We start from the raw sequence: 26859 nt of genomic DNA on the forward strand, positions 1-26859 counted from the left end.
TCCGGGCTCTGGGGACCCCTGGTTGTGCCGCTTGCGCCGCGGTTGGAGGGGGCTGCGGGGCTCCCTGAGGACTTGGAAAAGCCCCAGTGCGGGCCCACCGGGAGAAGGGGAGCCCCGGGCTGCCGGGGGCCTGGGGAGTGAAGAGAGTCGCGGGGGCGGAACAGAGCCCTGGCTGGTGGGTGGAGAATGACCTGGCAGCTCAGCCCTTGGAAACCCCGTTGGGCGCCACACGGGGACAGCAGCGGCCGCCCCCGGGCTGCAGTCCCGCCCCAGACCCGGCCCCGCCGAGCCCCGTCGGCCCCGCCCCCTCCAGCCCCGTTCCCCCGGCAGCCGGCGCGGCGCGCAGTGAGCCGATCGCTCCCGCCGGGCGTGCGGCGCCCCAGCCGCCGCCGCCGCCGCCGCCGCCGCCGCCGCCGCCGCCCCCGACGATGCGCTAGGCTGCGGGCCTCGGCCGCCCGCCGCAGCATGGCCCGGCCCGTGCAGCTGGCGCCAGGCTCGCTAGCGCTGGTGCTGTGCAGGCTGGAGGCGCAGGAGGCCGCGGGGGGCGCGGAGGAGCCGGGGGGGCGAGCGGTGTTCCGCGCCTTCCGCCGCGCCAATGCGCGCTGCTTCTGGAACTCGCGGCTGGCGCGCGCCGCCTCGCGGCTGGCCTTTCAGGGCTGGCTGCGGCGCGGGGTGCTGCTGGTGCACGCGCCCCCTGCCAGCCTGCAGGTGCTGCGCGACGCTTGGGGCCGCCGTGCGCTGCGCCCGCCCCGCGGCTTCCGCATCAGGGCCGTCGGTGAGTGCGGGTCCCGGCGGGGAGGAGTGCCCGCGCGAGCTGCGGGGACCGAGCACTGGCCACAGGGGTCTGTGCTGTCCCGGGCTCAACTCAGGGGGCGGGAGCGAGTGAGGGGATGGGGGGCCAGGGGCGGATGAGAGGCCAGGCCGAGTGGCTGGAGGAGGACTGGCCTCCCAAGACATTCCCTTCCTCTAGGACACTGAAGCTTTGGCCCCCAAGATGTGCCTGTCCGCTGCTCTGGGCCGACTCCAGAATGTCTCCATTCTTCAACTCTTTCAGCCAGTGGAGCGCACAGGTTCTTGGCCGAAGGAACTTTCTACGTGGAAAAGTGATGCTCTGGGGAGAGAGGGTTTGGGCCTGGGGAGCCAGAGCTGCGGTCAGGAGACAGTGGCCTCTGCCTCAGCTCCATGGGGATGCTTAGCAAGGGGCTATGAGTCTGCTGATTCTCAACTGGCTGCTGTTTTGTTTTGGTATTTAACTGCAGACTTGGAGCGGCCAACAGTCTGTGATTTTCATGTCCTTCTGTACTGGGTAGTTGTGGTCTTGGATCAGGATCTAGTGGAAAGTTTGGGGTCTTTAACTCCTTGGGAAAAAGAAATGACAAAAGGCGCTCTGGACACTTCCATCCCCATTAGCCAAGTAGAATTCTGCCTTTCCAGTTTTTTCAGAGAGCCCGTTTGTTAGAAGACAGCAGCTTTTTGCCTGCAGATAGCTTCTCATTTGAGAAACTAAACGACTGCACCAGTGAGTGGTCTCTGACACCCGCCACTAAACTCTCTGGCCAGCGTACCAGCTCCCTGTAACAGCCTGGTTCTGTCTGTCTGTATTTACATGGAGTTGTGAGGCCATTTGATGGTGTGCTGTTGACAAGTCACCAGTTGTTCCAGCCTTGAGTTTTGACTCCTATCAAGGAACCCCTCTCTGTCTTAGTCCATAAATCACCCTCCTCTTCCATCTGAGGAGGAGGAGCAGCAAGTAAAAAAACATTTAGTCCCCAGGGGGAAGGAAGGCCAGCAAGAGGCACTTAATGTTGTGTATATCTACTGAGAGATGATGTCTCCACAGCCAGGGAGCCCAGGCCAGGAAGTTAAACCTGGCTTCTCACCTCCATGCATTCCCATTCTGTCTGCATCCCGCCTCAGCCCCGCTCCCCTTTTTCTTCCCTCAAGAGCAAAAAGAGCTCATCGCAAAGCCACATACACGTGTGTCGTCTCCTTTTAGTTGCAAGAGTGAGGCAAGAAAATAGGTTTCTGGGTCTGAAAGCAGTGAGCGCGATGGCTAAGCCAGAGTTCTTACGGGGGAAGGGGTCTTTCCGACAGGCTGGATGAAAAACTCCTGTCAGTTCTGTGTCCTCGGTTTTTCTGGTTTGAATTAGCGGTTGCATTGTCTGATTCCCCCACCCCCTTTCAAAGGGGGAGCATAGAGTATATTGCAGAAAGGGAGTGGGTGGAGTGGGGGTCTAGACCTGAGAGTGAAATAAGAGAGGGCTTGTGCTAAGCCAGAGGCAGCCATGATGCCCCCACGGGGTGGGGGGTTGGGGGTGCAGTGAGCAGAATGCTGGTTCCTGGGTTGGCACTGTTGCTGCCCCCTGAGAGATGCGGTGGACAAAGTGAACATGTCACCAGGTGCTCCAATTCTCCACCCAGTAGGTAATGCTGCTTCATCACACAGCTCAGGATGCAATGGACACTGTATTCTGTGGAGTGTGTGCTTCAGTGGCCTTTACTCTGGGAGATCACCTTTGACTTGGATCTCTTGGCAGGAATGATTTTGAGGTTTTTTTAACAGAGTCCTGATAAGAATTTGGACATTTAGGTGGAATTTGTACAAAACCACCTCTTGGGACATTTTGAGGAGCAAAATGGGGAAAGATCTTATTTGATGCAGGTCATTCGATGCACGTGGGGAGGGGGGTTTGTTTTGAATAGAGTTGCTAATTACTGGTCTAACTTGGGGTCCCTGAGTCAGATCAAAGGAGAGAAGGCGTCAGGGCGGCTCTTGGGCCATCTCAGAGCCCCAAGAAGGTAGTGAAGGCAGGCAGAACTCCCTTTCCCCAAAGGAATGGGAAGTTTCAGTCCACTTGCTTTCCTGAAGCTGGTAGCATTGGCTTCCAGAAGCTAAAATAGGCTTCCAGGAAGGCAAGGCAGGAGCAGCTGTGCGTATTGCAGGGTCTTGCTCCATTCTTGCTGTTACTTTGTGGGAAAGAGCAAAATGCTAGGAAAAGACAGAAGGGATCAATTTGGTTTCTTTGCTGTGGATTTTTTTTTTTAAAGGCTCATTTGCTCCTACATAAAAGCGATTGGACATAGGGGATGTTGCTCGCCAGCTCAGACAAAATACAGGGAGGGAGGGAGGACCACCAGCTTTATAAACCCACTGTGCCCACGTGAGTCTGGGCTTCTGGGCCTCCTGAGGCTTCATAAGATAAGAGGAGGGTGCGCCCTGGCCAAGCAGGCAGGAGTGACTCGAGCCCCGGGTGCAGACCTGAATTTAAGGCCTGCAGAGTTGATGTTTTCTCTGTGTTTTGCGCCTTTTCTTTCCCTCTTCACTTTCTCTACCTTAGCTTCCCTCTTGTGAGAAAGAGAGTTCCCAGGCTGAGAGCATTTCATTGAAATGAGGGACACAGGATCCTTAGCATGATAACCAGGAGCTGACTCTTATTTTGTGCTCTAGTCCGCAAGTGTTTTCTTTTTTTGGCAAATGACATGAACACATGAAAGGGGTGAGCTCTGGAAGCTGAAGGGAGCCGTCAGTCTGTTTCCCAGGCTGAGCAGCTGCAGGTGGTAGGGGTGAGGGGCACCTCTATTCGTTTGGGTGAATGAGTTGTTGCTCTGGGACCACACCTACTGGGGAGGTGAAAGGTTAATGATAGCTTCCTGGGGTAAGGGAGGGAAGGCCACTTGGCCAAACAAGTTTGTTCCCTTCTGAAATTTATAGCTGAGCTATCCCTACTCTTTTATCCCTAGCGTGGCCTTCTGTCTTTTCTCATTGAATAAAAAGGCCTGTGGCTCTTCTTTTTTGAGGAAGATTGGCCCTGAGCTAACATCGTGCCAATCTTCCTCTGTTTTGTATGTGGGATGCCACCACAGCATGGCCTGACGAGAAATGTGTAAGTCCGTTCCTGGGATCCGAACCTGCAAACCCCAGGCTGCTGAAGCAGAGCACATGAACTTAACCACCATGCCACTGGGCCGGCCTGCCTGTGGCTCTTTTTAAATACTTGCTTCATGAATTCATTCATGTGCCAGATTCTTCTCTAGGTGTTTCTGTGTTTTAGTGCATCTTTCATTTAGAGTTGCATGTGCTCAAAGAGAAAATGGGAGTCAGCTTGTTTCCTCCATACTCAGTTGAAGAGGGGATGGCTGAGGGGAAGGCTGTGTTCTGGAAGTCGGCTGGTTCACACACAGTCCTCTCCATCCCACGATGACGTGTATGGGCACCGCAGGTTCTGCCTCTGGTTTAGTTGGCTGGGCAAGAGTTCCCTGCTGTGTGCTTTGGTGGGTGTTGAAGATCAGGCAGTTCAGGCTGGTGAGGGGGAGGTGATGAGAGGATCTTCCTGTTTCTCCTCCTGTCCCCCCTTCCTGCTCCCTGCGACATCTCTGAGCACAGAGAGATATCAAGGCAAAACTGCAAGTGCTCCAGAAGAGTAGAGGCCAGTCACTAATTTATGCTAGGTGTGAATGACTGATTTCAAAGTCTGTTCTGAGATCTGGTTTGGAAGAAGAGGAACAGCTCAAGGGTACCTGGTGCCTGATGATACAAGAGTTGGGCCAACATCTGATATGTTCTGACTTATCCTGTGATTTAGGGGATGGCGTGGGAGTGTGTACAGGTGACAAGGAGAGGGAGTGGTCCAACTCCTATTCTGCCTTGTTTCTGAAGTCCTACCTTGAATTGGGCAGGAGGACATCTTGTAGGGTTTAGTAGCTAATGGAATTTTTAAGGTGAAATTTACATTGTGAATTTGTGAAATGCATAAATCATAAGTGTAGCATCTGATGCCTTTTTCAAATACATACATGAGTGTGACCCAAATTCCTAACGGGATTTAGATCATTACCGTTACCCCAGAAAGCTCCCTCTTGCCCCTTCCCAGTCGGCTGTGCCCCCACCCTAAAAAGTAACCACTATTCTGATTTTTTAAATTAATTTTACCTGTTCAGGAACCTCACGTAGGGGCCAGCCCCGTGGCCAAGTGGTTAAGTTCACGCACTCCACTGTGGTGGCCCAGGGTTTCACTGGTTCGGATCCTGGGCATGGACCTAGTGTCGCTCATCAGGCCACGCTGAGGCGGCATCCCACATGCCACAACTAGGAGGACCCACAACTAAAAGAAAAATATACAACCATGTACCAGGGGGCTTTGGGGAGAAGAAGGAAAAGTAAAAAATAAAATCTTTAAAAAAACCCTCACGTAAATGGACTCATATAGTTTGTACTCTTTTGTTTGAGGATTCTTTCACTCAGCTTGATGTTCCTGAGATTCATTTCTATTGTGCTAGTAGTTTGTTCCTTTTTACTGCTGAGTAGAATTCCATTGTGTGAATATAACACAGTTTATCCGTTTTCCCTTAGATGGACACCTGGGATGTTTCCAGTTTATAGCTAGTATGAATAAAGCTTCTGTGAATATTTGTGTACAAGTTTTTTTGTGCTTTTATTTCTCTTGGGTCCTTACCTAGGGGATGAATTGCTGACTCATTGAGTAGGTTGTGTTTAGTTTTATGGAACATTTTTCCAAAGTGGTTGTACCATTTTACATTCCTGCCAACAGAGTGAGATGGTTCTGGTTGCTCCACATCTTTGTCAGCATCTGATGTTGTCAGGCTTTCTAATTTTAGCTATTCGGATGGTATCTAGTGATATCTTGTAGTTTTAATTTGCACTCGCCTGGTGACTAATGATATTGGTCATTATATTGGCACACTTTTTCATGTGCTTATCAACTTCCTTTGTGAAGTGTCCAAATATTTTGCTCTTTTTTTATTGGATTGTTTGTCTTTTTATTATTATTTATTATTTTATTATCTAATTTTAGGAGTTCTTTATTATTCCAGAATACCAGTCCTTTGTTAGACATATGCTTTGTGAATATGGTCTAGCTTGTGGCTTGCCTATTTGGTTTTTCAGTGGTCTCTTTTGGAGAGAAGTTTTAAATTTTAAGTCTAATTTATCCACTTTCCTCCTTCAGAGATTGTACTTTTTGCATCCTCTATAAAGAAATTTTGCCTAACTCAAAGATTTTCTCCTGTGTTTTCTTCTAGAAGTTTTATAGTTTTACTTTTAGGTCTATGATCCAGTTTGAATTAATTAATTTTGGCAATTAGTATGAGGTGTAAATTGAGGTTTATTTTTTTTGCATATGGGTGTCCAATTGTTCAAGAATAATTTGTTGAAAAGAGTAGCCTTTCTCATTGAACTGCCTTTGCAACTCTGTTGAAAATCAATTGCCTGTGTATTTGAGAGTCTGTTTCTTTTCTTTTCTTGCTGAGGAAGATTCACCCTGAGCTAACACCCACTATGAATCTTCCTCTTTTTGTATGTGAGCTGCCTCCACAGCATGGCCACAGAGAGACCAGTGGTGCAGGTCTGCACCTGGGAATAGAACCCGGGCCACTGAAGTGAGGTGTGCTGAACTTAACCACTAGGCCACCGGGGCCAGCCTGGAGAGTCTATTTCCATTGATTTTGAGTCTGTCCTTTCATCAATACTGTACCATCTTATTGTACTTTATAGTAAGACTTGAAATCAGATATTGTGAGTCTTCCAACTTTGTTCCTCCTTAAAATTGTTTTGGCTGCTTTAGGTTTTCTGTTTCTCCACATAAATTTTGGAATCAGCTTGTCTATTTCTAAAAAGAATCCAGCTGGGATTGATTGGGATTGTGTGGAAACAATAGATCAGTTTGAAGTCAGATGAGAAACTAACGGTTTTGGTTTGCCAAATTCGATTTGCCTGAGACTGCCCTCGTTTTAGAAATGATAGTCTTGCATCTTGGGAACCCCCTCAGTGCCAGGCAAACTGGAACGATTGGTCACCCTAGTTTGGGGAGAAATGACATCTTAACGATCTATGAACATGGTATGTGTCTCTGTTTATTTCAGCATTCTTACTTTCTCATTGCAGTGGTTTGTACTTTTTAGTATACAGGTCTTGAACATCTTTTGGCAAATTTATGTTCCTAAGAACTTTGTGTTTTTGGGTGCTATTATAAATGGAATTATTATTATTTTATTTTTTTGAGGAAGATTGGCCCTGAGCTAACATCTTCCACCAATCCTCCTCTTTTTGCTGAGGAAGACTGGCCCTGAGCTAACATCTTTTCCCATCCTCCTCTACTCTATATATAGGATGCCTGCCACAGCATGGCTTGACAATCAGTGTGTAGGTCTGCACCCGGGATCTGAACTGGCAAACCCTGGGCCGCCAAAGTAGACTGTGTGAACTTATCCACCGTGCCACTGGGCCAGCCCCATAAATGGAATTATTTTAAGATAAATTTTTTATTTTGGAATAATTTTAGATTTGCAGAAAAATTGCAAAGATAGTACAGAGTTCTGTATTCATCACCCAGTTTCCTATAATGTTTTTAACCTTACCTTTTTTAAAAATTGAGATATAATTCATATAACTTAAAATTAACCGCTTTAAAGTGTACAGTTCAGTGGGTTTTAGTATATTCACAATGTTGTGCAACCACTACCATTATCTAGTTCCAGAATATCTTCATCACCCCATAAAGAAACCCTGTACCCACTAGCAGTCTATCCTTATTCCACACTCCCCAGCCCCTGCCAACCACTAACCTATCTTCTTTCTCTATGAATTTGCCTATTCTAGACATTTCAAATAAATGGAATCCCACAATATGTGGTCTTTTCTGTCTGGTATTTTTCACTTAGCATAATGTTTTAAAGGTTCATCCATGTTGTATCATGTATTAGTACGTCTTTTTTTGGTTTTTTTTTTGAGGAAGATTAGCCCTGAGCTAACATCTGCCGCCAATCCTCCTCTTTTTGCTGAGGAAGACTGGCCCTGAGCTAACATCCATGCCCATCTTCCTCTGCTTTATATGTGGGATGCCTGCCACAGCATGGCTTGCCAAGTGGGGCCATGTCTGCACCCAGGATCCGAACTGGTGAACCCCGGGTTGCCGAAGCAGAACATGTGCACTTAACAGCTGCACCACCGGCCCCAGTACTTCATTTTTATGGTTGAATGATATTCCATTGTATGGATATACCACACTTGGCTTATCCATTCGTCAGTGGATGGTTATTTGGGTTGTTTCCACTTTTTGGCCACTATAAATAATGCTGCTATGAACATTTCTGTGCAAGTCTGGGTGGGGACATATATTTTTGTTCTTTCATAGAGTCTGTTTGGAAATCTCATCAGAGAAACAAATTATTCAAAAAATAACCAATTTGTTCATTACCAGTGTCTTTTCTTTTTTTACTCTTTCAGCGTAGTTATACCAGATTCTTTAAAGTCCTTGTGATTCTAACATCTCAGCCATCTTGCGTCAGTCTCATGGGTTGCCTTTTGTTTTGAAGGGGTCGCATTTTCCTGTTTCTGTGTTGTTTAGTACTGTGGATTCTCTCTCTGTCGTCATGAGTGATGTGTTGTGGAGACTCTGGGGTGTGATGTTACTCTGTAGAGTGCTGATTTTTTTGTTTGTTTATTTTATCAGGCAGTTAATAAAAGCTCTGAACTCGCTCTCTCCTGCAGTAAACGGCAGCTAAAATTTCTTAAGTAGGCTCCTTGTGCCCTGTGCATGCATAGTTCACAGTTCAGCCATAGAATCAAGCTGGGTTTATATGCAGAATTTGGGGTTCTGCCTCTGCTTCAGCCCTTGCCAGCATCACTTCCCTGCTATTGCAGCTGTTCTAAACTGTGTCCTTAGATTCTTTAAGCCAATAAGACTGTGGGTTTCTACCAAAGTTTTAGTCTCCTGGCCTGGCTCCTACTGGTGCCTGCCCTTAGGTGAAGAGCTGTAAAAAATGGGAAACTTACCCAGTGCCATTTCCTTCCGAGAGATCCTCCCCTTCACTTTCTACCTGGTTTTGGTTGCTTTTCAGTATCTTTAGGTAAAGGTTTTTATATTTTTTCCAAAGTTTATAGCTATTTACAAGAAGGTTGGTATAACAGGATCTCATTGACCTTTATTAGAAGCAAAACCCCTTTAATGAATGTTTTTAATTCCTGTCTTTTCCTCTTTTAAAATGTCATTCTTTTGGTGAGAAATGACTAGCCCATAGAGAAATTAATGGTCATGACAAGATCACTTAGATAGTCACCAAAACCAAATGCCTGTGTTCCATCCCTTAATTCTCCCAGATGGATCTTGGGTATCTCCCCAGTCTTTTCTAGCTTGATCATCCCTTTTCTTCTGTTGAGTGGTAAGCTGGAATAATTCTGCCCATTTTGTAGACAGGAAATGGAACCAAGGCTGTCCTATGATGCCTCTGTGATGCAGTTGGTATTGCTTGGGTTTCTTGCCTTCCTCTCTATTCGCCGCCAGTCCTCCCAGGGTTCCTGGGAAGCCTCTGGTATTTTTCATCAGCCAGTGCGCCGGTACTCATACTCCCTGTGAGGCTATCAGATTCCCACCAGGCCTTTGGTCCACTCCAAGGGCTGGAAAATGGCAGAAACAGCTGCTCTGACCATGCCCCTGCTCTCACCTCCCTCCTTTCTACGCAGGATATTTCCAGCCACGTTTCTCTGGCTTTGTTCTGCCAGATGTTGCCCTTTACCTTATTCTATGCAGGGGCGGCCGAAGGGTTCCTTCTGAAAGAGCCAAGGGGTTCACACCAGGGTGTCTTGTAGGCGTATTGTCATCAAGCTGGATGATCTGTATGTATCATCTGGGTGCTTAATAAGGGTCCCTGGCTCCATGTTTTGATTTGGCAGCTGGTGGATCAGAGAAGACACCTCTAGTTGCTGCCATATAACATTGATGTCCAGGGGGATGAACAGAGCCATTAACTTGAAAATCAGCTTGGATTTATCTGCCCTCTCCCTCATGCCCCAGGCCAGTAGGTCACCAAGTTCCAAGAGGCTTAACTCCTCAGTGTCTCTCAAACCCATCCCTTTCTTTCCATCTCCACTGCTAGGAATTTTTCCACCCAGGATCTCGCCATTTCCTACCTGATTATGGCTCCAGCTTCCTCCCTTTTTGTGGTGCCACCTCCTGTCTGGTCCTGTACGTTCTGGTTCATTCTCTACCCTACAGGTGGGCAGACTCACAGCATCTAAAATGCAGCTCTAATTCTGCTCTTCATCTGCTCAGATCCCTTCTGCTGCTCCCCTTGGCTTTTCAGGAAAAGTCTGGAGCCTTAGTGTGCACTGCAAGGCTCTCTAATCCACTTCCAGCCTGAGCTCTTCATCCTCCCTAGCTGCTGAAAGGTGCCTGCCTTCCTATATCTGTCAGGGTTCAATCAGCAAAACAAACCAGTATAAGATATAAAGAGATTTATTGTAAGGAATTGGCTTTGTGTGATTATGGGGGCTGGCAAGACAGGTCTGAAATCTGTAGGTCTGGCCATCACGAAGGGCGGGCTGGAACTCTGAGGCACAAGCCAAGGCTGCTATGCAGAGGTGGGATTTCTTCTTTCGGGAAGCCTCAGTTCCGGTCTTACGACCTTTCAATTGATTGAAACCTAGATTATGTAGGATAATCTCCCTTGCTTAAAGTCAACTGATTATAGACTTTAATTATGTCTATAAAATAGCTTCACAGCAATGCCTGAGTTAGTGTTTGAGTAACAGGGGCTGTAGCTTAGCCAGGCTGACCTAAAAGACTGACCATCACACTTCCCTTCACCCAGGCCTGGGTGCTGTCCTCTGAACCAGCTGGGCTCTTGCACAAGCTGTCTTTGCATGCTGTTCCCTCTGCTGGGTGCCTGAGATGGGTGCTGTTTGGTTTCTCCCATGCTTGCCACTAGTAGAGTCTCCCACCACTGGGTGTACTTACATGTCTGTTGCTCTTCCAGGAATAGCAAATTATTGAGTCATCCTTGAGTTTTAGATGCTTCAGTCTTCCCTCTGCTGCTGGCTGAGAGGTGAATGTCCCAGAAAGTTTGGTGGTCCGCTCCAGGCTATTTGTTTGTTGATTTTTAAACGTGGTGATGACTATGTTTCTCTCATTGCACCATGCGTTGAGCCTTTTAAATATCCTTGTGAATCTCACGTGCGTCACTACTAAAGAACACCAGTGCAAAATTATTTTTAATTTCAGACCGCAAAACTGAGAATTGAAGCGTCACTGAAAGCTGTAGTTTAAAGTTTCCAGATCACTCAGAAACACTCTAGTTAGGGGAGAAAACTCAGGTTCAAATTCCTGCCTTGCCTCCTACTAGCTATGTGACCTTGAGATAGTTACTTAACCCTCAGCTCTGTTATCTTCATGGGTACAAATGAGGATACAATAGCTACTTTGCAGGTTGTTTTGAAGATAAGGTTCCTGAGAGCACTCGGCCTGTGCCTTGTCCAGAGTCAAAGTCAGGAAAACAAGAAACAGTTGGCAACCCCCAGCATGGAAGGAGAAGAAGACGTGTCTCTGGGTTCTCTTTCTCCAGATAGCCTGTCTCCACTGGGGCCTGTGCTAATCATTGCTTGTCCGGCGCATGTTTATGTTCAAGATCTCGGTCTGTCCTTTTGCCCTGTCCTTCCTATTATCTCCCAGACTCCTTGGTGCTGGTCAGGTCTTCAGCCCTTTGTTATCCTGGGCCTTAGATCACATCCCAAAGGGTGCCTGGTGCTGTAGAAAGAGCCCTGAACTGGGATTCCGATGCCCGAGTTTGGAACTAACCCTGCTGCTAAGTTGTTGGGAGCCTTCAGGTGAGCCATCTCACTTCTCTGGACCTCTGGGTCTTCACTTTCGTTCTCCTGACTGCTGAGGTCTCCCAACTCCTGGCTTGGCACTATTCTGAGGCTTGATCAGCCTTTCTTAAAACTTAACCTGTGTCAGGAGGCCCAGGGAAGAACAGGTGGAGGCTCAAATGGAAGTTGCTTAAGATATTCTCTGCCAACAGGGAAGCTGCACCTTCCCCTTAGTCCCGCCCAGACGTCTTGTTCTCTAATGCCCTCCTCCCATTGTGAGGCATCTGAAGTATCGCTGCTGTCAGAGCACCCACACCATGCTGGGTCCCCCTTGCTCGCACAATCATTTGTTAGGTGTGCATTTAGCATTTATTGTGTACCTGGCCCTGTGCTGGCCGATACAGAGAAGCAAAAGACTCGTGCCCTGACCTCAAGGAGCTCATAGCATAGAGGTCAGATGGATGAATAAGTGAGTCATAGGGAGCATTAGAAGGAGAGCTGACCCAGAGTCCTGTGCGTGCACAAGTTTCCAAGGAAGGCTTCCTGGAGGAAGTGATGCCTAAACTAAGATAGGAAGAACAAATAGATGTTAGCTTGATGAGAAGCACATTCTAAGCAGAGGGAGAGGGCATGTGTTCCAGGGCCTGGCCCGCATGGGGAACTACCGGCAGCTGAGCACAGCCAGAGCGTGGAGTGGGAGGTGGGCAGTGGCGTGAAGGGCCTGGAGAGGGACTGGCCTGTGACAAGCCTTGACTGCTATCCTGAGGGGTGTGGATTTGAGCCTGAGGCCACTGAAGAGTATTAAGCAGTAGTGTGCATATATGTGTATGTGATTACATTTGTAATGCTGTTTAATATGATACATGGTAGATATTTCCCAGCCTTATGTGTGCATTCTCTTCCGTCGAGATTGTTGCCTGCAGTGGCGGCACCTTTGAGGGGTTACAGAACCCCTGTGGACCTACTGCAGTTTATGTTGTTCGTGCTTGCTAAGTGTGGTCTGTCATCTGAGCAAGGCTGTGGAAAGAGCCCACGGGCCATGCAGGACACCCAGGATCTGATTCCTCTGTCACCGGTCAACTGAGTGACCAGCCTCTCCTCCGGTCCTCTTGGGGCCTCGGTTGCCTCATCTTTTGGCAAGCATTCTACCTGCCTCTGCTTCACAGAGTTGGCATCAGGCTCAAATGAGATGCTATCTGTGAAAACACTTTGAAAAGTAGGAAGTATAAGCACCAAGATGTCTTTTCCATTTATTATGTCTTCTTTATCTTTCATCAATGTTTTATAGTGTTCAGCATACAAGGCTTTCCCTTCCTTAGGTAAATTTATTCCTAAAGATTTTTATACTTTTTGATGCTGTCATAAATGGCATTATTTTCTTAATTTCCTTTTTGTGTAGTTCCTTGTTAGTGTATAGAAATGCAACTGATTTTTGTGTGTTGATTTTGTCTCCTGCAACTTTACTGTGTTTGTTGATTAGTTCTAACAGTTTTTTTTTGGAATCTTTAGAGTTTTCTACATATATGATCAGATCATCTGCAAATGGATAATTTTATTTCTTCCTTTCTGATTTGAATGCCTTTTATTTTTTTTTCTTACCTAATTTCTCTAGCTAGGACTTCCAGGGCTATGTCGAATAAAGTGGTAAGAATAGGCATCCTTGTCTTGTTCCTGATCTTATAGGCAAAGCTTTCAGTTTTTCCCCATTGACTATGACGTTGGCTGTGGGCTTTTCATACATGGACGTTATTATGTGAACTTAATTATGGTTAATTTAAGGGAACTTTATCCTGTGTTCATGGATTGGAAGACTTATTTTTTCAATGTCCATCCTGCTCAAAATGATCTACAGATTCAATGCAATCCCTATCAAAGTCTCAATGGTATTTTTTACAGAAACAGAAAAAACAATTTTAAAATTCATATGGGATCACAAAGGACCCTGAATAGCTAAAACAGTCTTGAGCAAGAAAAACATAGCTGGAGGCATCACACTTCCTGATTTTAATATGTTACAAAGCTACAGTAATTCAAACAGTATGGTACTGGCATAAAGACAGACATATGCACCGATGGAACAGAATAGAAAGCCCAGAAATGAACCCACACATATATAGTCAACTGATTTTTGACAAGCGTGCCAAGAATACATAATGGAGAAAGGATAGTCTCTTTAACAAATCATGTTGGGAAAACTGGATATCCACATGCAAAAGAATGAAGTTGGACCCTTTCCTTATAGCATACACAGAAATCAACTCAAAATGGATCAAAGACTTAAACATAAGACCTGAAACTATAAACCTCCTAAAAAAAACATAGAGGAAAAGCTTCATGATATAGGTCTTGGCAATGAATTCTCGAATATGACACCAAAAAACGCATGCAACAAAAGTAAAAATGGACAAGTGGGACTGAAGTACAAACACTAAATATGAACAGTGGTTATGTTGTCTCTGGTGTTGATTATGGCAGGGTGTTTGTGTGCGGGGTGTGTGCACGCGCACTGGTGAATGTTGTTATATTTTTAAAGTATTGCTTTTTTTAGTACCTGTTTTTTTAATTTGATTTTAATTTAATGGTTGCTTAGGTAACATACTCACATGGTATAAAAGGGTATACAGTAAAAAGTCTCTCTTTCCCCTGCTCCCAGCCACTCATTTCCCTTCTCTGGAAACAGCTGCAGTGAACAGTTCCCTAATCCTTCCAGAGAGAGTTGACACATCTGCAGGCAATATGTATGGATAGATCCTCCCCCATTTTTATGTAAATGTTAGCATATTTCATGTATCTTTTTTTCTTGGAAACAAAAGTTTTCTTAAAAGGCTGTTAAAAAAGGGAAAAGTATAAATGCAAGGAAGTTAACATTGATCTAAGTGTGTGCAGAAACACGAGCTCTGTGGCAGATAAATAAATATTATATGAAAGAGAGTTTCCCGGCTAAGTGAGTTTGGAAACCACATCTAAACAGGTTTCGATAGTGCAGAGACTTCTGGGAAACCTTAATATGCTGATTGTCTACATCCAGGAGGCAGAAATCTAAGTTCTCTGAGCTTATTCTAGCATGGAAACCCCTTTCTAGAGGAGATGTTTGAGGCGTTCTTGGGAAACTCTGGGTTCCTGTGGAGCATCTTCCTGTGGAAAGAGCTGATCAGCTCATCGAGTGGGCACAGCGGCCTGCCCTACAGAGGACCACTGTCTCAGAGCAGTAGTGATGGTGGGATGGAGAGAGACTAAATAAAAACTTCCAAAGAGCCCCTCTCCCGGGGAGGTGGGAGTATTGGAGGATGGGGCATGGGGAGCGTCGGACAGAGTCTGGCTGTTTTTAGAGTATTAATCGTGTGGCCTGGGCAGGGTCTTCCCAGCACTCTGCTCCTGCTGTCTCCCATTAGAAATGGCAGTTGCCGTGCTTGCCCTGCTCCGGAGTTGTGGTGGGACTTGGGTGTGGAAATGTTCTCTTCAGAACGTGTCATCCCCCCTCACACACACACCATGGAGGTTTCAAGAAGGGGTAGAGTGACTTCCCCTGAGTTCACAGGTTTCCTAGATTAGAGGCTTTTCAAAGGCCCCCTGGAGGTTCAGCTAAACTATGCTAGTAGGAAAGTCAGACTTACGCTTTAACCACGCACAGAGCTCTTTGGTCAGCTCACGTTTTACAGATGAGGAAACAGAAACTGCTTGCGCAAGATCATTTACAGTATTAAGCTCATTACATGATAATTGACTTTAAAAAAAATTTATCTGTTGGGGAAAAAATGTGTGAAATGATCCTCTTCTTGTTGATGCAAGGCACCTCTCTACGGCTCTGCCTCATTTCTTTCGCAGTTAATTAAGGATCAGGAAGTCCCTTGTGAAATTCTTTTTAAATCAAAACAGCTCTTGTCCCTTCAGGTCTAAAACCATCAGTTGTAACTTTATTCATTTGATGGAAGGGTCACAACAGATTTTTCCATAGCTGATTAGTCTTACATAATTGCAATTACCCATGCTTTTAAAATGAAATATTTGGCTTCTTTTTTGGAGGTTTAGTGAGGTATAATTTATATATGGAAAAATTTATCCTTTTTAGGTACACAGGTCTGAGTGTTGACAAATGTAAACAGTGATGCACCACAACCACAATTGAGATATAGAATATTTCCATCACCCCAAAAAATTCCCTAGTGACCCTTTGTAATCAATCCCATCCTCCTACCCCTGACCCCTGGCAACCGCTGATTTGATTTCTGTCCCTATCCTTTTGCCTTTTCTGGAATGTCATCTATGAATCATACAGTATGTAGCCTTTTGTGTCTGGCCTCTTTCACTTTGCATAGTGCTTTTGAGATTCATCATTGTGTGTATTAGTCATCCATTCCTTTCTGATGCTGAGTATCCCATCACGTAGGTGTTCCACAGTATGTTCATCCATTCACCCAGTTGGTGGACATTTGGGTTGCTTACAGATTTTAGTGATTATGAACAAAGCTGCAATAAACATTCACTGACAGGTCTTGGTGTGGACATATGTTTTCATTTCTCTTGGGTAAATACTTAGGCATGGGGTTAGAGGGCCATTTTCCAAAGTGTCTGTACCATTTTGCATTCCCACCAGCAAGATATCAGTGTTTCAGTTCAGCATTTGATATTTTATTTTTATTTTTGGCTATTCTAATAAGTGGATAGTAGTAGTTCACTGTAGCTTTAATTTGTATTTCCCTAGTGCCTAATGAGTTGAACATCTTTTCATGTGCTTTTTTGCCACTTGTATCTTCTTTGATAAACTCTCTGTTAAAATCTTTTGCCCAGGGGCCGGGCCCCTGGCATAGTGGTTAAGTCCTGGCGTAGTGGTTAACTTTGCACACTCCACTTTGGTGGCCTGAGGTTCGTGGGTTTGGGTCCTGGGCGTGGACCTACACACCACGCATCAAGCCATGCTGTGGCAGCGTCCCACATACAAAATAGAGGAAGATTGGCACAGATGTTAGCTCAGGGCCAATCTTTCTCACACACACACACACACACAAATCTTTTGCCCATTTTTAAACATTGGTTTTTTCCTCTTGAATTGTAGGAGTTCTTCATATATTTTGGATGCAAGTCCTTTATCAGACGTGTTTTGCAAATGTTTTCTCCCAGTCTGTGACTTGTCTTTGTATTGTTGTTATTATTTTTACCAGCATCTTGTGAAGAACGGAAGTTTTTGGTTTTGGAAGTCCAACTTGTCAACTTTTTCTTCATTGTTTGTGTGTTTGCTGTGTCCTATCTAAGAAATCTTCATCTAACCAATGTCTCATAGATTTTTATCCTTATGTTTTCTTTTAGAAATTTTATATTTATAGGTTTATATTTAGATCTATGATGCATTTCATGTAAATTGTTGGGTTTTTTTCTTTTTCTCCCAAAAGCCCCAATACATAGTTGTATATCCTAGTGGTAGGTCATTCTAGTTCTTCTATGTGGGATGCCGCCACAGCATGGCTTGATGAGCAGTGTGTAGGTCCGTGCCCGGGATCCAAACTGGTGAACCCCAGGTTGCTGAAGCAGAGCATGCAAACTTAACAACCTGGCCACGGGGCTGGCCCGTAAATTTCTGTATATGGTGTAAGTGGGTTAAAGTTCATTTTTTCTGCGTATGTGTCCAATTTTTCAAGAACCTTTGTTAAAAAGACTGTCCTTTCTCTGTTGAGTAAGCTAGACCCTTTGTTGAATATCAATTGCCCACGTATGTGTTGGTCTATTTCTGGACTCTCTTCTGTTCCTTTGATCTATATACGTGTCCTTTCACCAATACTACACTGTCTTGATTACTGTAGCTATGTAGTAGTTCTTGAAATCAGGTATTGTGAGACCTCCGACTCGGTTTCTTTTTGTTTGGGCTATTATACGTGCCTTGCCTTTCCATACCAGCTTTAGAATCAGCTAGTCAATTTCTACAAGAAAAAATCCTGCTAGGATTGTGTTAAATCTTAGATCAGTTTGAGGAGAACTCGCATCTTAACAGTATTAAGTCTCCTGATGTGTGGACACCTATCTCTTTCTATTAAATCTTCTTTGTTTCCGACTGTGTGTTACAAATGTAAATTTTGACCTTTGACTTTTGGAGCCTTTGAAAGCCTTCTGTGAAACCAAATGCCTTCCTAGGAGGAGTGAGCAATGCAGGTACACAAGGAAGCAGAGAAAATGGAAACCCCCGAAGACCCATTTAAATTCTCGAGCGGCTCAGGGACACTGAGGATCAAAAAGGAACAAATCCCTTGGGAAAAATTAGAAAATCCATATCCACTGAGGGGAAAAATATTTTGAAAGGCAACAAGAGATGACCCTGGTTTAAGTGTTAAGAGCATCAGCAGATACGTGTTTATCGTGGTGGGGAGCTTGTTTTGTCTGGTCGGGGTGGGTTTGGGGATTAGAGGGTAGAAGTTTTCCCAAGTCTTCTCTTCTCCTGCCTGCACCCTGCCTGGAATTATCAAGGCCTTTCCGTTAGTGGTTGATCAAGAACCATGCTCAGCCAGCTCCGCCTGGGTGCCAGGGAGGGCACAGTGAGTGAGGGGTGCTGGCTCTCCTCGTCCCGCAAGCATGGCTGAGCGGCATTTCCTGTACTGGAAAACATATCTGTTTCTTTTCTTCTCATATCTCCTTCAGGGCAGAGGCAAGGAGCCTGACCCTAGTCCCTGCTAACTGGCCGTAACTGAAAGGTGCTAATCCAGCCAGACCTCCTCAGCCAGGTCAAGCCCCACCTGGCTTCACTGCTGCCTGCCACCTGAGTCCGGGTGGCCTGCAAGGCCTCCTTTCACCTGTCCTTTGCTTGGGCTCTTCAGGGGCCTCTGATGCCACTGGTCAGGGCTGATGTTTAAGAAGTGGAAAGAGGGATTTCAGAACTTAGCATTCAGTAAATATCAGTGGTCAAGAGCGCCAGCTCTGGAGCTCGACTGCTGGCCTTCAAATCCTGTCAAGGCTGTTAACTGAGACAGTGGGAGTTTACTTAACTCTCCATGTCTCTGCTTGCCCTTCTGTAAAACGTAGATAATAGTACTACCCTGGGTTGTTGGAGGAGTAAATGAAATGATAAGGTACTTAGCAGAGTGCCCAGCAACGTGAGCTCTCAATAAAAGTTAGCAATTTATTACTATTGTGGACCTTGCAGGATGCCAGGCATGCTACCTGCATCTGCCATCTCAGACTGTCCTAGAGGCCTCGTTCTGTCACTCTGGAGAGAGTACTTTGGCCATCTTGATTCCACATGCTGAAAAATCACTACAGTGTTAAAACAGACGCAGAAACAACTTTCTTCTTCTTCACTGGGACTACACTAGTGTGACCCAGGCTTGGCTGTTTCAGATTCAACTAGGCATTATTGGCCTATGAGTCCATGACACCTGGATTCTAGTCCTGACTCCTCCTGCCATGGGCCAGTCCCTGACCGTATCTGGACGTCAGCCTCAGTCTGTGGAGTGGGCTTGTTCCATACAGTAATGGACTTCTCTCATCCCATTGAATCACTGAATGATTCTCATAGGCTGGTAATTCCTGACCTCTTCCTATTGTTTAACTTATAAATCACTATTTCCTAAAAATATGGAATAATTCATATTATTTTTAATTTAGAGTGAAAGAATTATATTTTGAAAAATTGAAAATTGTGTGATTTCCACCCATTCCCCATCTAACAAAGGCACTTTCAGCCTCTGGGAGCTGAGGTAGGAGTCCTCAGCCAGAGGAAGCCCATCTCTGGGTCAGACTGGAGACCCAGGCGCTGGTGGCATGCCCCCGCCTTGGCCTCTGGTGTGGGAGGCCTCTGCCATCTGGCTCGGCCGAGGGCCCTGTGCACAGAAGTGGAGAGCCGGTCAGGGTGGAACCCAGCAGGACAAGGTGTGCGTGTTTGTCCCTCAGATTCCTTTCGTGATTGTTCTTTCATCTCTGTTCCATATTTTGATTCCTATTGGAATACAGGTTAAAAAATTACCTGCAAGGTGCAGTGCTGTTTTGTTTTTTTTCCCCCACAAGGAGCAGTTTGGATGTTTGCTTTTGTCATTGTTTTTTGTTGTTGTGTCACAGCCTTTGCCGGAATCCGTTTCTCTTACATTTTCCGTCATCTGGCTCTCCACAACACTGAGAAAGAATAACGGGATGGAGTGCCCTTTAAATGGTAACTGTGAGGCACATGAAATGGCCTGTCTCTGGAGAGCAAGAGCATTCAGTGATTGTGCTTTTCAGAAAGCCCAAGGCCATGTTTTTTGTTTTTAAACTGAGCTTAATTGTCTAGCCCTGCAGCTGCCCATAGTTATATTTGCTGGTTGAAAGCCCTGGTAATAAAAAGAACTTTTTTTTTTAATGTTCTGCTATAACTGAGTCGAAGCACTGTAGAGGTTGGTGGTTACTTGATGTGCCTTTAGAAGGAAAGTTGGTGACAGTCTTCCCAGAAGGAAGCCTGGCTCTCAAACCCAGGGCACTTCACAAGGACAGCGCCTCTGTTTCGCTTCTTACCCTTTCATCACACACAGTGGGTTGGGGCGTTCTCTCTCAGAGTGTGGCTGTATAGCGTTGGTGGTGGCACACAAATTGATTTAGATGTACATTAAAATTTTCTTTAATGTAAGAATTTATATTACTTTAATTTACTTTAATTTAAGGTATACTTTCTATTATAGCAAATGGTACTGATTTTCCACTTAAAGTAAGCACATAAAGTTTCATCAGTAATGATATTAGTACAGTTGATTTGAAGATAAGCATTATGTATGTGGGTAAGTCCCAAATCTCAAAGGTGACCCAAATGATTGATGTTTAGGAAACAATGGACTAGGGTTTCTAAGACACTAACTTTTCAACTGCCCTAAACTAAAAGGAAATTCCTGGTGGGTTTTATGTTACAAAAGTTTCCTTGGAGTTGAATACTGTGTTACACACTCATTTTAAAGTTGACACTTTGTCCGTAGCTGAGAGTCCATGACATCTTATTTATACTTAGACTTTTGTCTGGTTTTGCCAGGCCTCTTGGAGGAGGGGCCCGTGGGGAGGGCTGCGATTACAGGACATTACTGAATTGGACACCCAGCTTTGATTACGCGGGGTGGAGGCGTGGAGAATGAGGGGAAAGCAGAAAGGGTGAGAGGAGTTTCTTCCTCCTGACACCTACTCATTCTCCATGCATATGCCAACTGCGTGTCCTACAGTTCACTTCTGACACTAACGACTTGGAGTTAGTGTCAGACTCCAGGTTTAAGGGTTCACTCCCACAAGACTGTCCCCACTTCAGGTGCCAGTTGAAAGTATTGGATTTTCAGGTTACTGACACTTTTGTCCAACTTGGCTGCAGGGTCAGGAGTTCCCACAGCCACCCTCCTCATGTTCAATAATTTACTAGACTGACTCACACAAGTCAGCAAAGTGCTTTACTTGCTGCTGCCAGTTTGTTATAAAGGACGCAACTCAGGAACAGCCAGATGGAATTGATGCACAGTGCAAGGCATAGGGGAGAGGGCTTCAGAGCTTCCATGCCCTCTTCAGCACCTTGATATAGTCACCAACCCGGAAGCTCTCCCAGCTCTGTTGTTGAGGAGTTTTTATGGAGTTTTCGGTACATAGACATGATTTATTAATGGTGATCAATGCAATCTCCAGCCCCTTACCCATCCCTAGAGACTGGGGAGTGGGGTTCCAAGCTTCCAATCAGGGCTTGGTCTTTCTGGCAACTGGCTCCCATGGTGAGGCTATCTAGGGGCCTGCCAATCACTCTTATCACTCAGGAAATTCCAAGGCTTTTAGGAACTCTATGCCAGGAACTGGGGACAAAGACCAAATATCTTTCCATGATACGATAAGGGGAAATAGATCTCCACACAAAGTCAACACAACTCCATCCTTGCAAAAAGACTGAGAGGAAGAGGGAGCCTCAATTTTCTAGAAAGTTTGAATGCTCCTTGAGTAAACTTAATCATATGGATCTTAACTCACTTTCTCATATAATTGTCCTCCAACTGTGGCAGTAAAAATTCACTGAATTTTAAAATCTTTTAATTAGAGCATTGTAGAGGTTTTTTTTTTTTTTTAGTAAGATTAGCCTTGAGCTAACATCTGCTGCCAATCCTCTTTGCTGAGGAAGACTGGTCATGAGCCAGCGTCTGTGCCCATCTTCCTCTATTTTATATGTGGGATGCCTGCCACAGCGTGGCTTGACAAGCGGTGTGTAGGTCTGCACCTAGGATCTGAACCAGTGAATCCAGGACTGCTAAAGTGGAACATGTGAACTGAACCTCTGTGCCACTGGGCCAGCCCTGCATTGTCGAGTTTTTAATATTCATCTTTATTAGATTGCACACATGAGGTATTCTGGATCACAGACAAAGTATTTATTCTTTTATCCCCTTAAACATGTTATCATGCTGCCTTCTGGCCTCTAATGTTTCTGGTGAGAAGTCAGCTGTTAATCTCTTTGGGGCTCCCTTGTATGTGGCGAGTTGTTTTTCTCTCATTGCTTTCATGATTTTCTTTTTGTCTGCGGCTTTCAGTGTTTCCATTTTGGTGTGTCTGTGTGTAGCATTATCCTGCTTGAAGTTCTTTGAGCTTCTTGAATGTATAGATTAGTGTTTTTCCAGCAAATTCAGGAAGATTCTACTATTATTTCTTCAAATATTTTTTATGCTCCTTTCTCTTTCTCCTATCCTCCGGTATTTCTTGTTACACGTAGATTGGTGCATTTGAAGGAGTCTTGTATTTCTGTGAGGCTCTGTTCGTTTTTCTTCATTCTGTTTTTGTTCTTTGGATTGCTTCTGTAATCTCTATTGATCTATCTTCAGGGTAACTGAATGGTAGCCTCAGGTCTTCTCAGCTTGCTCTCCCAGGGTGGAACCCGTGCCCTGTGAGTGAGCTAGGGTGAGGGGGGTTGGGGTTCCAGTATTCTTCGCCTGCTGCTGCTGGAGTAGAGCCAGGACTACGTGGGTTGGGACTGAGTGGGGAAAGGGAACCCCAAATCTCTCAGCCACACTCACCAGGAATTTAAATTTAGCCTCTTCAGCTCAGAGTTGGAGGGGATGGAAAATGCTGGCAGCCTGCCCCTCCCAGTGAGATGTGGTGAACCCTGATTGGGAGCTGAAGGAGAGGGAGCCCTGACTTCTTGGCCGTACTCGCCTGGAGTGGAGTTTTCATCAAATTGAGCTGGAATTGTGGGAAGGGGAGGGAGGGGGAGGGTGGTGGCTCAATTGCCACAGACTCTCATTGTTCCTACCAAGATTTACTAGATTTTCTTGAATGAGTGTTCCCCATTTGGTGTATGCCCTGGGAAGAATTTCCAGAGACTTTGAATGTTTTTTTTTTTCAATAGTTTCCACCAGCTTTGTTTTGCTAGGAAGTGGTTCACAGAGTTTCTCACACTTACATCTCGAAGTGGAACCGTATTAGTTATTACTTACATAAAAACTACATCAGTCCTGGGGCGACGCCATGAGAAGCAGTTGGAAAAACCTCCCGGACAAGTGGCTGGACTATTCCAGAGGCATGGGACTGAGAAAAATCAATTTTCTCTGCTTGTACACAGGAGAAGGGCAGTTGCCTCCCCTTCCTCTCCCAAAAGGAGAAGAACCTCTGCTACTTGGAGACAGGATGGAAGGCATTCTGGGTTCTCTGACCTTTTGCAATGTAGACACATCTCTCTGGGGCTCAGATAACCTCTGATTTTTTTTTTTTTTTTTTTTTTGAGGAAGTTTAGCCCTGAGCTAACTACTGCCAATCCTCCTCTTTTTGCTGAGGAAGACTGGCCCTGAGCTAACATCCATGCCCATCTTCCTCTACTTTATATGTGGGACGCTTGCCACAGCATGGCTTTTGCCAAGTGGTTCCATGAGTGCACCCAGGATCTGAACCGGTGAACCCCAGGCCGCTGAGAAGCGGAACGTGTGAACTTAACCACTGTGCCACTGGGCCTGCCCCAACCTCTGAATTTTGACCTAGAGATGTATACAAGGTCTTGGGCCTCGTTTTCCCTAAAATATAAACACATACCCCCAGAGCTGGGTGAATCTGTTTGGAATTTTCTATCTGTACAGTTGCAAATTAGTTTTCCAAGACTTGCTCTTAGCCTAGGATCCCAAGTTTTCAATAGATTTATTCAGAAAACCCCAATTGTACAGAAACACAAAACTCTTTTCTCTCTATCCCATGATTCTACCTCTTGTGTTTCTCCATAGTTGGCTACTGGTAAGGTTTTCCATAATATGCCACTTTGTGGGTCATTTTGTTTTAACCTGACCAGTAGGAGCTAGGACCAAGTCCATTGGGCTCATCTTAAACAGCACACCCAGCTATTGCCAGCAGGACTCCAAGGGCGGGATGAGCTCAGTCCCTTGTGTTGATCTTGGCCTCAGCCTCCAGGGCGCCTTCTGGTTTTACTCAGTTGAACAAATCTCATTTACCATAAAGGTCTACCTTAGAATGCCTGGTGGCTTCCTCAGGTTTCTGTATTAACCTTGCCCACCTGGCCTGAGGCATATATGCAGGTACAGCTGGTTATATTAATACTTTGCACGAACTTTGCCATGGCCTGTAAGAAAGAAATCTGTGGCAAATTCTGTCATCCGTGTAACTGGCCCCAGTGAGCTGGAGCTGATGTGAATACCTGTGAGGCAGGGCCAGGCCATGAGTCACATCAGCTCAAGTGAGGGACAAATGTCACACCGTGGTGCTCAGGACACCAGTTCGTGTGTTCCAGAGGTGTGCGTGGACAATGCAGGAGCTGGGGCTATCTCCTGCTGTCTGTGGTCAGCTGTCAGGCAGCAGGAGCGTGCTTCGCAGTCCCTTTGAATTTGGAGTGCCCCCAGCAACAAGGAAGGCAGTTAGGAAAAAGGGCACAAGGCGGCAGGTCCGGGGTGCAGCGCGTGTTCCCCTTCTGGGAGGAGGGCTCCAGGAGCAGATTCTGAAAAACAGATTGTTAGCCCTCTGTCTTCTGCCCTCCATCTCCCGAGTCTGAAGTTTTCCCTTCCCTGGAGCCTTGCTTTTTGCTTTCCTTCCATTGTTACAGGGTCAGTAACTTCACAGGTTTTTTCCATCAACCACTCCTCTCACCCAGACCTTTCTTCCAGAAGGGTTGGGTGCAAGAGAGACAAAAATCCTCTTTACAGAACATTTTCACACAATTCGAACAGACTTAATTATTGAGTCTAAATTTCCTAAGACCCTTTTCAGGCAAGCTGATCTGGGATTTTGGTTAGGGGGAGAGAGAGAAAGATATGCCTTGTCCAGGAGAATGGTCAGGGCAGAATTCTGAATTTAAGTTTTTTCTGAAATAACCCTATACTGCTCCTGCCCTGATTGCCCTGACCATGACCCAGTGAAAAGCCTCCAGAGAGGGTCAGCCCTCCCTGGTGACGGCTGAGTTGCACAGTCAAGCTGCCTCACTGAGGTGTGTGTACCAGGCGAAGGGTGAGTCAGATGTCCTCCGCCACAAGCAGAAAAGGCACGGATTGCCTGACTGCAGAAGTCAGAAAGGCTGAACACGGAAGCCAATAGCAGTGACATCTCCCCGAGAGACGGCCCGAAGTCCCATCTGACTTAGTCTGCTGAGTGAATGGAGGGGCCACACTGGTGATTTGACCTCCTCAGCCTTTCGGCTTTCCTAGGAGTCCCTCCATGAGAGAGTCAGGCTCCAGCAGCACGGCCTCCTCAGAACAGCCCTCTCTGCAGGCATCAGCGTGCGGTCCAGACAGGCCCACCGGCATTCATGACCCATTTCCACATCTCATGGCGCCACAAAGAGGTGTCTTTCAACAGTCTCAGAGTCAGAATTCTGCTCAGGGAGCAGGGCAACCATGCCAGTGTTCAGCTTAGCAGAGCTGAAGACCATGACAGTGAGCCAGGCCAGGCAATTAAGGGAGACCTTGTGAAGCTAGGATTTCCTCTGACTCCCCCAAAAAAGGCAGCAGCTTTTCCTGGCGTGGGACAGCAGAAGGGGATAGCTGCCCCTTTCTCATACCAAGCTGAGACACTGCCTAGCTAGCAGGGCCTTTCTTGCAAGGATTTTTTAAGAGCTCCTTTCGCCTGTCAGTCATAGAGTCCAGCATTGACCTGTTCCACAAATGGGTGCCTCTGATTTCCACAAGAGCTCATTAGCAAGCTTAAAGACTGCTTTTCAAAAAGGCACATGTCTAGTAACCACGTCAAAACCTCCTAAAGTGTTCCTTAATCTGGAAACCGCCTCCCTGCCTTTTCATGCTGTCTTGGCGTCCTACCTGTCCTAAGGCAAACGTCACAGCAAAAATCCAGCACGGGGAATTGTTCTGTCTCCCACATCTAGAGTCCAGTAACATGTCAGGCCTCTAATTTGATGGTAAGAAGCCAACAGTTTTCTCCTTTATTGCCAGAACCTCAGGGTTAGGAGTCATCTGTGCCAGCCATAGTGGCAGAAAGCAAGGGAGTCCCGCTAACAGTTCTCTTTGCAGCTTTCCCTGATTGGGAGGAGATGAGATGGTCCCTCTTGAGCACTTATGACAAGCGTGTAACATCCAGATCAATTTCTGCCATACATTCAGATGCAGAAGCACGGAAAACAATACAAAGCTGTTTTTAAACTCCTCTTCTCAGTGCAAAGTTTTGCACAAACTGCTAGCAGTTGAAGTCAGCATTTACAGGGATAAAAATCACAGCTGCGGGGAGAAGCTGTTTCCTCCCTGGTGGGGAATGCAGAAATGAGGCAAAATGCGGGCTGGTGGGAGGCATTTTAGAACAACTCTCTCCTTCCCCCTCCCGTTTGGCCTATGTGAGAAAGCCCCAGGACTTGCTCACGGAGGTGTCGCTGCACACTCCTCAGCGTCTCCATCAACCCTGTGCTCTGTGTTCTCTCTCCACATGGGTACATGGGTGCTACTATCCAACAGAGCCATCCACATTCAAATCTCCCATACACCCCCCTCTTTCTGCCTGTGTAAAGGGACTAGTGTAGTGCCTTCTGAAACAGGAAGATCAGCGGGCGTAGAAAGGGAGCTGAGGATCAGAGGGGAGAACAGAGGTGCCCCCAGGATGGTAATGCAGACACCTTCCCTGCACTGTTGAGCACTTTAGCTCTGCACTCCTCATAGACTTGCTCTGGCTGTGGGGCTAATTAGGGCTAATTAACTCTCCTCTCACCTGTAGGAGAGAGAACCAGAAGCGTCCCTTGTCCCACCTAAAGCCCACCTTTAAGAATTTCTGGGCCCACCCAGGGGAGAGAGCAAAAGCCAGAACTGCCATTTGGGCTGCATTTTCCAAGCCTGTCTCCTAATACCTGGCTAACAGATTTCCCAGTCCTTTCA

General features: G+C 46.1%; 1 protein-coding gene across 3 annotated transcripts in view; it reads left to right on the top strand.

Annotated features, from left to right (window-relative positions):
- Nucleotides 1–317: 317 nt before the first annotated feature.
- STOX1 (storkhead box 1) overlaps nt 318–26859 on the top strand; it is a 53600-nt gene continuing 27058 nt past the window's right edge. Inside the window, exons 1-2 of one of the 3 annotated variants that reach the window (XM_070564387.1) lie at nt 345–775; nt 971–1070. In XM_070564387.1, coding sequence (XP_070420488.1) covers nt 596–775; nt 971–1070 — 280 coding nt within the window. In that variant the 5' untranslated portion in view covers nt 345–595. Of the gene's footprint in view, nt 776–970; nt 1104–26859 lie in introns of all 3 variants that reach the window. The other 2 variants (XM_070564369.1, XM_008530183.2) reach the window with 2 other exon arrangements.

Source organism: Equus przewalskii, chromosome 1 (genome assembly GCF_037783145.1).
Source record: "Equus przewalskii isolate Varuska chromosome 1, EquPr2, whole genome shotgun sequence".
NCBI classification, from domain to species: domain Eukaryota; kingdom Metazoa; phylum Chordata; class Mammalia; order Perissodactyla; family Equidae; genus Equus; species Equus przewalskii.